At 57.8% G+C, this 12,185-nt stretch overlaps 1 protein-coding gene across 4 annotated transcripts; it reads right to left on the bottom strand.

Moving 5' to 3' along the window:
* Positions 1-2,101: 2,101 nt before the first annotated feature.
* TBXT (T-box transcription factor T) lies at positions 2,102-11,262 on the bottom strand. Of its 4 annotated transcripts, none has more exons than XM_037126227.2 (8): positions 10,874-11,262; positions 10,144-10,408; positions 9,377-9,511; positions 8,615-8,676; positions 8,436-8,497; positions 6,673-6,849; positions 5,382-5,511; positions 2,102-2,826 (listed from the first exon to the last, which is right to left on the bottom strand). In XM_037126227.2, exons 1-8 carry the CDS (start codon positions 11,077-11,079, stop codon positions 2,553-2,555), a joined length of 1,311 nt encoding a protein of 436 aa, XP_036982122.2. In that variant the 5' UTR covers positions 11,080-11,262; the 3' UTR covers positions 2,102-2,552. The 4 variants fall into 4 exon arrangements, with proteins under 4 accessions (XP_036982122.2, XP_036982123.2, XP_053524654.1 ...); XM_037126228.2 differs by having other exon boundaries at positions 6,673-6,846; XM_053668679.1 differs by having other exon boundaries at positions 8,436-8,494.
* Between the last annotated feature and the right edge of the window lie 923 nt (positions 11,263-12,185).

Below are 12,185 nucleotides of genomic sequence, written 5' to 3'. Positions count from 1 at the left end.
CAGGTGGGTTCCTCACAGGACTGGCTGGGGGAGTGTGGGGACCTCGGTGACCCCCCAGAATGGGACGACTGCCTGCTGTTTGATGTCCAGGGGTTTCTACACCTGCATCGATGAACTGAAGAAGGGCTACACTTTCGGAGCTCGGACCTTCACCCCAAGAACCTTCTCAAGGTCAGTTTCTGGAAAGCACAGCCCGGGAAGTGAGGACCGGCAGGCACCAGCGTTCTGTCCCCACTTTGGTCAGAGGCGGCCACTCTGCAGTCTGCAGAGCAGGGCCTGGGGGACTGTTCCGGTCCTTCCTGGACCCGGCTGCCACCTTGGGCTTTTCCCCTAAGGATGCCTCACCTTGTTTTATTTATGCTGGGGGGGGGGTTGCTTTCTCTTTCAAAGATTTTATTTATTTTTAGAGGAAGAGAGGGAAGCATTGATGAGACAGAGAAGCTTCGTTCGATTGGCTGGAATTGCGTCGGCCACCTCTGGCTTCGAAGCACGACGCCCAGCCCGCAAGCTGCCTGGTCGGGCTGTGTCGTTCCCGACGGGACTGCCATCCACATCGCCGCCCGTCTTTGCGGTCACCGCGTGTGCTCTTCCTGCTTTCAGAACCAAGGCTTACTTTAAGAAGTGTGTCTGTTAACACGGGAGCCGAGGGTCAGTGGCACAGCCACCGCAGGGACAGATGGAGGGAGGATAAAAGAGGGTTTCCGGGTCCCACCGCAAGCGAGGCCCACGGAGGCCCGGGTCCGGGTCTTCTGTGCTGGATCGCAGGCTCCTTGCGCCATACGGCCGCCACGGCCCCACTGCTCAACCAGAGAGACTCTGCTCCGTTTGTTAAAATACCAGTTACATGAACTCTGGGTCCCTCTGGACACGTCAAGATCCTGTCTCCCCAGCCAGAGTAGATAGTCCCTGGGGGAAGGGCCCTGTGACTCAGTCTCCCTCAGCCTGCAGCACCCTGTGGGCCAGAGCTGTGGGCTCAGGCTCCGGTTCGGAAACCTCCTTAAGGCCCGGGAAGGGGCAGGTGCTGGGGGAGTCCTCGGAATACAGAGTCCTGATGCAGGCTTCCCAGAGCAGCCAGGTGCAGGAGGACACGGAGTTTCCAGTGAGGGGGGGCCCAGAGGTAGGGCTCACAGGAGTCACCCCACCCCCTCAGCAGACCCTGCTACCCACCCACACTGGGCAAGAGCCGAAATCCCAAATGGAGCCAGTTTTATTTCCCAGTTCTACTTGGGCAGTGGCTTATTCAAAAATATTCTTCTGATACATTTCTGTCCATCACTCTTCTGATTCGGGATATTTCTGTGCATGGAGCGCAAGCATACCTCGTAAGTCACCAAGCCAAGAAGCACGTCATTTACAAGCAGCGTGTCCCCCACGGAGCTGGCGCAGAGGCGCCAGGAAGTCAGGTGTCCACACTTCAGTCCCAGCTCTACACTCAATAAGGCAAACGAGTTCCCGAGAGTCCCGGGACTAGCAGGCAGGGCCCAGGGAAGCCGCAGCACCTGGGGTGAGACGGTAGCCCTGCTGGATTTAAGATGCAACTTCGCCTGCTCCTTTGGGAAGTCCCAAAGCCCCCTGTCACCGTGGACATCCCTGACACCACTCCACCACCACTGTCTTCGTCACCGAGCTCTTCAAATGGGATCCCCTGTGACCTCAGAAGGCCCAGGTTCCAGAAGTAAACTGAAATTAAGGATCTGCCACTAGATGGAGGAAGTGCCGCGATCCGGCACTGGCGGGCTCTGGTTCCCCGCCGGATGGCGGCAACACTAACTCGTGTCCCTTTACCGGTCCCTTCCCCATTCTGTCATTACCCACCTCCTGCCGTGATCCAGAGCCGCCTGTGTCAGTGTCTTTAAAATCACTTAGCATGGTTTGCGTTTTTTCCGCAATTCACTCGAAGGAAATAAATATGTGGATATATTTCACTTTCAGTTCTGCCACGGATCAGATGGAACGTTCAGGTCCACAGCTGAGGGAAACGTGTCTTTGGGACAAGGTCCTTGCCACAGGCTGTAACCAACAGCAGCACCTCTTGCAAAAGGGGAGGGGTCTGAATAATCACTGGACAGACCAAATGTTGCATATCCTTTATTTTGCAGAAACTGCCTTCCGCTGATTGTCTGGCTACTTTGTCAAAACAAAACCATAAACAGGGGTGGGTTTAACAATACAAGAGTCCGCTACCTCTGCTCAAAGAGCCCATTCTAGCGGAGTTTACAATTCTGATGCGCCCGATCCAGGAAAACGGAAAGTTCCTGGCGCACAGCAGTCTGCTCTACCTTCAATCGCAAGGGACGCAGCCACCTGCAGGAACCCGGCTGCTGAGCAGGGGTGACCCCTTGGTGACCCTGAGCAGCCCGGGCGGGGCACGGGGGCGGGGCCGCCTGAGCAGTAGCACAACGCGCATGCGTCCTCGTCCTCCCGGTGGCAGTGGGGAAAGAGGGCCGTTTCCTTCCCCTGACCCGCGAGGCTGCCACCTGTACCTGGTAGATCAATGGCATCAACACTGGTTGCCACAACAAAGTCATCGCGTCTTTTAAGACGCGGCGTGATCACAGGGAGGGCGGCGACACGGGGGTCCAGGAGGCGATGAGGCAGGCCTGCGCCGACGCGTCGTACTGGCTGTCGGGGACGTCGGCAGCCGCGGGGGCCCCATCGTACAGCGGGGACCCCGAGGAGGCGGAGGCCGAGCCTGGGTGGGCGAGGGCTGCAGGCTGGGTGGAGGGCCCTCGGAAGAACTGGGGCCCCAGCCCGGCGGACATTCCTGCGGGCTGTGCACCCGGCGGGGCCGTGCCGTTGCTCACGGACCACAGGCTGGGGTACTGGCTGCAATGGAAACACAGATGAGTCAGAGGCGGGGAGGAGGCTCCAGAAGGCTGCAGACCGGCGGCAGAACAGGACCCAAACTCGGAAAGCCCTACTCCAGGGATCCGGGGGAGGTGGTATCTTCCAGCCCGCTGTGCCCCGTCCATCAAACCACACAGACGTGTGTAAGTCACTGTCGTGTCTATCAACAAGAAGCAGGCTCATGGGCGGCTCTGGGCAGAGGCTGCTACGTTTTGCTACTGAAGACTCTGGCGCAGGCCCTGGCCGTATGCCTCCGTTGGTTAGAGCGCAGTCCCTTAATCAGAGTTTGGGGGGGGTGGTGATTCCCAGTCAGCAAGGGACCAGGACGTATACGGGAGGCAACCAATCAGTGCTTCTCTTGTATCCATGTTTCTCCCCCTTCCTCTCTCTCTAAAAACAATAAAATAAAAATGTCCTCAAGTGAGGATTAAAATAAAAAAATGTTTTGTCTTTTTAAAATTTATTTTAATTGTTGTTCAAGAAAACAAAAAATTACAGGAACTAGTATAAAGGACACATGGACAAGAACTAAGGGGGGTGGAAATGGGAGGGAGGTGGGGAGCACTGAGGGCATCGGCTGGGATGGGAGTAAAAAACAGAAAACTGTACTTGAACAACAATTAAATAAACTTTTTTTAAAAAAATTTAAAAATGTTTTAATGAAACTTCAGGATAGGAGGTTGGGATTCCTGTTCGGAGTCCGGAATTCCCGGGCAGGCTGACGCAGGCGTCTCAGAGGATGTGCACGGCATGTGGGTGGACAGGGGCAGACCGCATCCCCGAAAACAGGGGCACCCCCCAGAGCGGCCCCCACCCGGACACTGAGCCCTGCCTGCACTTTGCCCTGTGACATCAATGGCATGGTGCACAACAGAAAGCAAGGGACCTGCCAGCGAATCCCTACTCTGCCCGCGGCCAGCTGTCATCTGAGACTTGACCTGTGGCTGCTTTTGATGCCGTCTTCCAATCTGTGTGAGGGGTCGAAGGTAGCTGTTACATCCTCTAGTCTAAAGACCTAGGTTTGTTTAGAAAAAATGCCTTTCTCTTGGGGAGAGTCTGTCTATAAATGAATGAGACCTTACGCTGCATTGTGCGTATTCTTTGCCAAGCCACTTCCTGCCTTTCAGATGGATTCGAACTTGCTAACTAGCCTGAGTTAAGAGAAGCAGGGCATGACGCCCATGTTACAGCTGGGACAAACGAGGCCTGAGATGCCCAGTCCCCAAGGCTGGCAGCTGGCCACCGGCAGGTCACGAGATCCTTGCGCAGGCGTCCAGGTGGCCTCAAAGCTCTTGAGAGTCTGCTGGTTTGCAGACAGTGGGTTCTCATTTATTAAAAAGGAGTTGTTTCCTAGGCACAAAGAGTGGACACTTCAGGTACATTCGGGATTCTCTTACAATGAGCCGCATTGCTTTTAAGGTTGAGATAGGTTGTCCCCAGTCTCGCTGAGCTGGGAGCCCACAGGTTCAACCACTTCATCTCTGAACTGGCTTCCTCATCCGAAAAAGGACTTGACCTCTAGCTTAGTTAGTCGTTACTATACAAATTCTGTGAAGACATGTAATACGTTTACTGATCTGCTTGGTTTTTTAAGCTGATCTCCTTCTATATAATTTTCGAGTTAGTAAGAAAACAGTCATCATTCTTTGCCAGTTAGCCAGTGTGCATGTGAACGACTCTGATTCCAGGTCCACAGAAAAGCCGACGATTTCCTTAATGTAATCGCTCCTGCTCGAAAAAAGATGCTGGGCACATTTCTTCAAAATTCACCTACTATGAGGTGCAGATTGGCAGTTAATGAAAGCTGCGATGCTGTAATAGCCACGATGCTGTAATAAGGACGTGTCACGGAAGCGTGGCTGTGATGGGGATGTATGGTGTTGGGCAGGCACCAGACTTGCCAAGGGGCCACGTCATAAGTTACATGATAACCCCCACGACCCACACCTGAAACTTGCATAATACTGAACACCAACTGGAATTGGAAAATGAAGAAAAAATATATTTTAAAAAATCTAGCCCTGGCTAGTGTAACTCAGTGGATTGAGCGTGGGCTATGAACCAAAGGGTCGCCAGTTTGATACCCAGTCAGGGCTCGTGCCTGAGAGGCAACCACACATTGATGTTTCTCTTTTTCTCCCTCCCTTCTCCTCTCTCTAAAAATAAATCAATAAAATCTTTTTAAAAAGAAAGAGAAAAAAAAACTTCCCTACCAATCCCATGAAAAGACAGGTCAAGGCTTGGATTATTTAGTATCTTTTTCTTAAAGAAATAAGGCTCAAAGTCTAAGCAACTGTCCGGCATAGGTCCTGGGTCCCTCTTGGTCAGGCCCAGCCCCCATCCGCCCTGCGGAGCCCCCGGTCCCTCCGAGACACAGGCTGCAGCTGGAGCTCATAGCACCCGCCCACCCCCATAGCCCGGGGCAGGCTCATACCTGGCCAGTGGTCAAATCACAAATAAGAGCCCCTCCACCCGCAGGCAAGGGCAGAATAACAGCCCGTGAATGGACGTGGCTGGCAGTCCGGGCCCCTTACCTGGAGCCTGCAGGGGGGCCGGCGCTGGCGCTCACGGGGAGCATGCTGGCGTGGGCGGGCACCCCCAGGCTGGGCCAGTTGTCGTGGGGTTGAAGTATGGGCAGGCAGGCGGGGGCGGTGTCGGAATAGGCTACAGGAAGCAAGAACAAGCCACTGTTGCTGGGGTTTCCCAAGAGCAACAAAACGCAGTGAGTGTCCCCTGGTAACTGCGGCCCCTCGACCAGGACCAGAGAAAAGTCACCCCCGGCCGCTTCGCTGGTGGCCCAAGGCTGTACGTATACACAGGTGTGGGCAAGAGGACGTTTGCAGCCTCCTGTGACGTTCGTCATCGTCACCTGCACTTTTTCCATTCGAACAGCTGTAAACCTACTTTTGCCGACCCCCCCCCAGTATTTCAAATTATGTCCTTGTCAGCAGAGGCTCCTTCTTTGTCATTAGGTCACTAGCTGACCGGTGGAAACACAATCCAACAGTCACTTGGCTGAGGATTAATTATATTTTAATATAAAAGTAAATGTAACTGTAACTTGCCTCCTCCCCCAAAATTCTTTCTTAAGAATTGAGAGGGCTTCAGAAACCGAGACTCCAACCAAGATTTAAGAGAGATCTTCTGGCCTCGGAGTCCAGCCCCTGGCTGAGCAAGTCCCCACGACTTTTTCCTACCAAATAAGCTTCTTTCATTTCGAATCAGCTTTAATTGCTTAATTGTTTTATGATGTTCATTAGCTTTTTCCCTCCTTTTGGAGCCAGACAAAATTAAGTCTAGACATACATGGTGTTAGAATTAAGTAAGATCTTAATGGGCCAGCCTGGTGCTCGTTGCACTTTGACCTGCATTGGGGTCCCCCGAGGGCTTGTGCAGACACCCTGGCGGGCCCCCCAGAGCTTCTGATGCAGAAGTCCGGGGTGGTGTCAGGCTAAGCGGGGGTGGCCCAGGCTCGACATTTGGAAACATGCTGGGCTTCGAGCGAGCCAGCAACTGCTGTGCCTGGGGACCCGCCGTGGAGGGGGCACGAAACATCTGAACCCCAGGCCGTAGAGACAGACCCGCAGTTCCAAGGGGGACCGGGTCGAGCGTTATCCGGTGCACCCAGAGCCCCTGGCCGGGGCTGCTCTGTGGTTGAACCAGCCACGGCGTGGACGGGAGATGAAGGACCCAGAGCCCCCAAACGACAGGGCTCAGGTGTGCGTTTGGACAGGTTCCCCTCTCCTGCCCCCGGGGCCCCACTGAGACCTTCCCAGGAGCGGTCTTCCCGGCCTCCAACCCCCTTGGCTTCCACGTGCCACTTACTTGGAGAACTGTTCCGATGGGCGTAAGGGCTGGGGTAGGGGGAAGGACGGTGGTTCCTCAGGGCGGGGTACCTTTCGCAGCTGTGTGTGGAGGGAAGTGGCAGGGGGCCTCCGAACTGAGGGTGGGGGGTGGCTGGGGGACACAGTGCGCTGGTTCCAGGAAGGAGCCACCCCCCTGCTGTGAGGAAAGAATGCTAAGCAGTGGCATTTCGGTACCTCCCTTGCCGGTAGGACCGGAGACCTAAGACCAGGGAATTGTGGCTCTTTTCCTTGGGCTCCCTGATGAAGTGGGACTCACAGTGTCCACACCGAGCGTCCAGCCCAAGACTCAGGGCATCGTGGCATCAGCTCTGCACTAGAGGCCACAGGTTGACCAAGGTTCTGAAACCCACGGGGCACCTGAGAAAACCTGAAAGACCCCAGCCTCAGCCAACGGCTCAGTGTCCCCAGCTGGTCCAGTCAGACCTGCCCCCCCCAACCCCGGAGTCCTCGGCCTCTTATGGGCTGTGTCTTACTGATCTTCCTTCTCCCCAGCCATGCCGAGCCACGCTGAGCGTGAATAAAATGTACACACAGGCGAACTCAGAGCCAGGCCTGCTCCACACACAGCGCCAGCCACCCACAGTCGCACGGGAGCCGCCATGGGGCCTGGGGCGCACCCTTTCCCGCTCGTTTTTCTCCTGTTCAAGGCCCCTGTTCTCCCCGCCAGACACGTCCATCAGAAAAGCATTCCCACCCCCTTCTCTGATAAAACCCCACTTTCTTCTCCACCCTGTTTATTTAAGCATTCTGAGTTTGTTTTGGTCTGAATTCAGAAAAGCCACCTTCACTGAAACAATCACTCTGACTCCAAGCCCCAAACTACAGCGGGTTCTTTAGACAACATGTGAGCGACGGGGCCGGGACACACCTCCACGCACGGGCCTGCCGAGCCGTCCACCCACCCCCACCCCCACCCCCACGGGAGGCCCTGGCCACTGCAGGAGAGCCGGCGGTCAGGCTGGCCTAGGAGATGGTTTCTCACAGAAGGAAAAACATCCCCGGAACACAGCGGGCGAGTGTGCCCTGCTCATCCACCTCCCTGAGGGACCGGCAAACACTAACACTTCTCACCCAGCAGGCGTCGGTGACTGGGACACCCAGGTCCCCCCCAAGGAGGAGAAGAGAGCTGGACAAAGTCCCCCCAGGTGTGTCCCTGTGCCCTGGCTCACAGAACTCCCAAAGGAAGCTGCACTTAAAGCTGACCTTCCCATCCGACAAGCTGGTGGACATGAAGACCAGCTTGCGTGAATATGCTCACCCCAGAACCACAGCCCCTCGGGGAAAAACCATGCCCGTTCCCGAGCATCGCTCTGAAGCCGGCCCTTCAGCTTTCAGTCACTAGCAGACATACAGACCGTCCTCAGGTGGACAGAAGGAGCCGGTTCTCCCCTGCCCCGCACGGCAGAGTCCAAACAGCCACCAAAGTCTGGGGATCTGGCCCAGCCCTGGCCCGAGTGGCCTTGGAGCAAAACAGAAGGGCCAGGCAAACTCTGCCCAGACCTCTCTGTCAGGGGGGCCGCAGTGGGGGGAGCACCCACAAGCCCCAGCACAGCAGGGGTGGGAGACCTTCAGCACCACAGGGCCCTTGCACCTGACAGCAAAGGGCCGAGTGTGCCCCAACCACACACAGATGCCAGGGTCCGCACCACCCCCAGCCCCCGGCTCTCCGCACTCCGGGCTGGAAACAAGGCGGGTCGGCAGAGTGCAGCAAACAAACCGTACATTGGGAGTACCCGGACTGCTGGCTGTCTCCAGGATCTTCCGCCACGTCTTTGTGGTCACTTCTGTCAAAAAAGGGCACGGTGCCGTCACAAAGGAGGCCGGTCCAGGTGCTCCTCACAGCTCCGTCTCGTCCTTCTGAACGCACCTCTGCCCAGACGGGGTCATCGGAACGCACTCACCTTTCCTTTGCATCGAGGAACGCCTTCGCGAACGGGTTGTACTTGATTTTAAGGGCTGTGATCTGGAAAACACAAAACCCCATTCACCGGCCTGTGGGAGGCAGGTGGGGAGTTTAACCTGGTCCAGGAACCGGCGGGGGGCACTCATAGGCTTTTAAGTAAGTGTTCAAATACAATCAGACTTCTTTCCAGATGCGTTTTCCTGTTTGGGTCTGAATTGGCTGAGGACCTGTGCTGTTTAGTAAGGAACAGCACGTGTGTGAAAAGTTATTAAATGCCGGTTTTCCAAGTGGAATTAACGAGAAACCAGACCCACTGCAGACAGTATTCTGTGTGCGTACAAACCAGACAAACGGAGCTCGAACCGCAGCCCGGGCAAGCTCGTGGAGCAGTGACCTGCCAGTTCACGCGGGGCCCACAGGCGCCCAACAGGGTTTTGTTCCTGGTCGATGATTCGTGCTGTAAGGGTGGACGCTGCCCCCCACCCATTTCAGAAAAACGCCCCTCTCTCACTCCAGGTTTGTTCAGGAAATTCTCGGTTCTCTACCCGAATGTTTTCCACATCTGGTCCTGTTGGGCGTTTGGTAGATATTTCTGGTTGTAGACGCTTTTACAGAAAGTTAAGGGGAAGCTTCGCGAGGACTTATGTTCAACACCTCGCGCCTCGGCCCAGTTTCGTAGCCGTGGCAAATTATTGGAAGAGGCCGTTCCCCTCCCGCCTGCGGCGCGGCCCCCAGTCACGGGACTCCCCCCCCCCCGCACCTCCTCATTCTGGTACGCCGTCACTGCGATGAACTGGGTCTCGGGGAAGCAGTGGCTGGTGATCATGCGCTGCGGGCCCCCGACCCTCACGATGTGGATTCGAGGCTCGTACTTATGCAAGGAGTTCAGCATGATCTGAGGGAGACACAAATGCGGGGTTGGTAACCAAGTCCCAATTAAGGCCAGGGGACACCCACGTGCCCCACCGTGGAGGAGAAAAAAACACCCCAGACACAGAAACGCCAGCTGCTTCCAGACACCGGCTCAAGTCGGTGGGCTTCCCCTTCAGGAGCTGCTTCCCGGGAGTCGGAGAAAGTCACACCAGAGGCTGCACACCAGTGACGGCAGTGAGTGCCCACCGAGAAACCTTCCAAGCCGGGGGAATGGGGTGCTAAAGCTTCCCCGCTGGCCACAGACAACCTCTAAACGCTGGGGCTGGTTTGCAGCTGTAGAACCATGAGCCCGTAACAATCCCCAGGTAGAGACACTTACAAAGGACAGACACACACATTTGCTCAGAATTCGTACTCGGTACTGCGGTGCCCATTAGCTCTAAAGTGACGTTCACCACCCAGGGTGGCATTTTCTCCGCCTCTAGGAAAGTTCAGCACAAGTTCCCCAGGCCTTGCCTGACCCTCCCCAGTTCGCTGCAGGCCAAGGGGAAGGCCGGACTAAGAAACGCAGGCCGCAGGCCGCTGTCCCTCCCCTCCCAGACCCAGCCGGGCTGCTGGAGAAGGTCCAGCCTTCCCCAGCTCCGCTGCACCTACCTGACCCCCTCCGTTAAGTTTGTTGGTGAGCTTGACTTTGCTGAAGGAGACCGGCGCCTTCATCCAGTGCGCCCCAAAGTTGGGCGAGTCGGGGTGGATGTAGACGCAGCTGGGAGCCTGCGGCTCCGGCTTGCCCCCCGGCACCCACTCCCCGTTGACGTACTTCCAGCGGTGGCCGTCCGCTGCCACGAAGTCCAGCAGGAGGGAGTACATGGCGTTGGGGTCCAGTCCGGACACGCTCACCTTCAGCACCGGGAACATCCTCCTGGAAGGGAAAGAGCGCAGCGGGAGGGACCCGGATCCAGCGCGCTGGACCCAGAGCAGAACGCGTGGGAGAGGGATGTCTGTCATTTCTGGGCAAAGAGGAGCCCCTTTGGGGACTTACAACTTCCCAGAGCCCTTCCGGGGCCCCGGGCATCCTCCACACTCTCCGCGGCCTCAGGGAGTCAGGGGCGCGGAGGATCCGGGCGGGAGTGGGCCAGGTGCCGCTCCCGGGATGGGCCCTCCCCCGAGCAGCCCCTAGCCTCCCATGACTAAAAGCACCAGAAGCACCGGAAGGACGCTGGTTAGGGGCCACACGGGGCCGTTTGCAGCTCGAGAAGAAATGAGCAGAGAGACCTCCACCCGAGTAAAAAAAAAAAACGTTGGGCAGTGAGGCATGCCCCAGGCTTCTCCGCTGTCCGCGCGCCCAGGTGCGCATTGCACCCCGAGGCCCGGACCGCGCACGCACCTGCCGTTCTTGGTGACGATCATCTCGTTGGTGAGCTCCTTGAAGCGCAGCCACAGCTCGCTCTCCTCCAGGCCCACGCGCAGCTCGCGCTCCGTGGGGTCGCCCTTCTCGCTGCCCGCCTGCAGCTCGCTCTCCACGGCGCTCAGCAGGTGGTCCACTCGGTACTGCAGGCTCTTCGCCGCGCTCTCGGCGCCCGGGGAGCTCATCCTCCCGCCGCCCTCCCACCGCCCCCAAGGCCGACTCGCTATCCCAGAGCCACCTTCGCCCCAGGTGGCGGCCGCTCTTCGGAGAAGACCGGCGGCTCCGGCCCAGACCCGCAACCGCACCCGGGTCCCAGCACAGACCCGGGGGGAAGGGAGAGAACGGAGACCTGGGGGGGGAGGGGCAGGGGAAGGGGGGGAGGTTATTCCACTTGAACTCCCTCCAGGCTAGACTGGAGTCGGTCTCTGGGGACAGAAAAATCGGTCCCCTCTCCATAAATACAGCAGTGGCTGCCGTGGAGGGGGGCGCGACGGATTGGGCCGCGCTCCCTTTGAAGTGCCGGGACCGCTGCCCATTGGCCGCGCGCGGCCATATCAGACCGGCCTGGCAGGCTGGGGAGGCCCCAGCCAACAATGGACTCCCGCGCGCCTGTTTCATGTTAAATCAGAGGTCCGACTTACGCGCCCCGGCCCAGCCCCTACACCTCCGCCCTCCCCCAAATGTTTGCACCTCCATCAAAGCGGCCGGGCAAGCCCTGCGGGCCGGGAGGAGGTCCGGGAGGTGGGAGGAGCCGGGGACCGGAGCTGCCCCCGCCCGCACGTCCGCTACGGGTTGTCGGGCCGCCCACGACGCTCCCCAACTCTGGCGCGCCCGGCCCTCCTGGCTCTCCAAGCGCACCTGGATCCCGCAGGTGTGCCAGCCTGGAGTCGCACCGCGTCGCTCACCCGCGCCCGGGCCTGAAGGCCTCCGTCCCCCCGCCCGCGAGCAGCGCGCACGGCCCAGCTTAAGGGTGCCCGGGTCTTGCTGGCCTGCATCCTCCGAAGGCTCAGTCCTCCACGGAGCGGTTTCCGGTCCCGACAGGTCCCTCGCCTCGCGTCGCTTCAGGTGGCTTCACTAACAACTACGACCGCGGATCAGCGCCCCAGTGCGCCCATCCCCGCGGCTCTCACCCGTCTGGAAGGAGAGGCCCGGCTCCCAGAGAAGGAAACAGACAAAAATCAACCAACGACCCCTTTTATGGAAGTTTTTTTCGCTCTCCTCATAAAGTCAGAACTTTTACGAGAGATCTGCGCGTGCACTGAGTGTGAACCGGAGTTTCCTCGGCTTCTGT

The sequence above is a fragment of the Artibeus jamaicensis genome, unplaced genomic scaffold (genome assembly GCF_021234435.1).
Source record: "Artibeus jamaicensis isolate MK-2021 breed Jamaican fruit bat unplaced genomic scaffold, CSHL_Jam_final contig_497, whole genome shotgun sequence".
Taxonomy (NCBI): Eukaryota; Metazoa; Chordata; class Mammalia; order Chiroptera; family Phyllostomidae; genus Artibeus; species Artibeus jamaicensis.
This window is presented reverse-complemented; position numbering and strand designations above follow the sequence as displayed.

Bases quoted from the DNA above. Each gene is read 5' to 3' on its own strand.
- TBXT (XM_037126227.2), bottom strand. From the start codon at position 11,079: ATGAGCTCCCCGGGCGCCGAGAGCGCGGCGAAGAGCCTGCAGTACCGA. The intron at 10,409-10,873 runs GTGCGTGCGCGG...TTTCCCTTCCAG, and splicing joins ATCGTCACCAAGAACGGCAG to GAGGATGTTCCCGGTGCTGA. The intron at 5,512-6,672 runs GTAAGTGGCACG...TGCTTCCTGTAG, and splicing joins CCATCGGAACAGTTCTCCAA to CCTATTCCGACACCGCCCCC.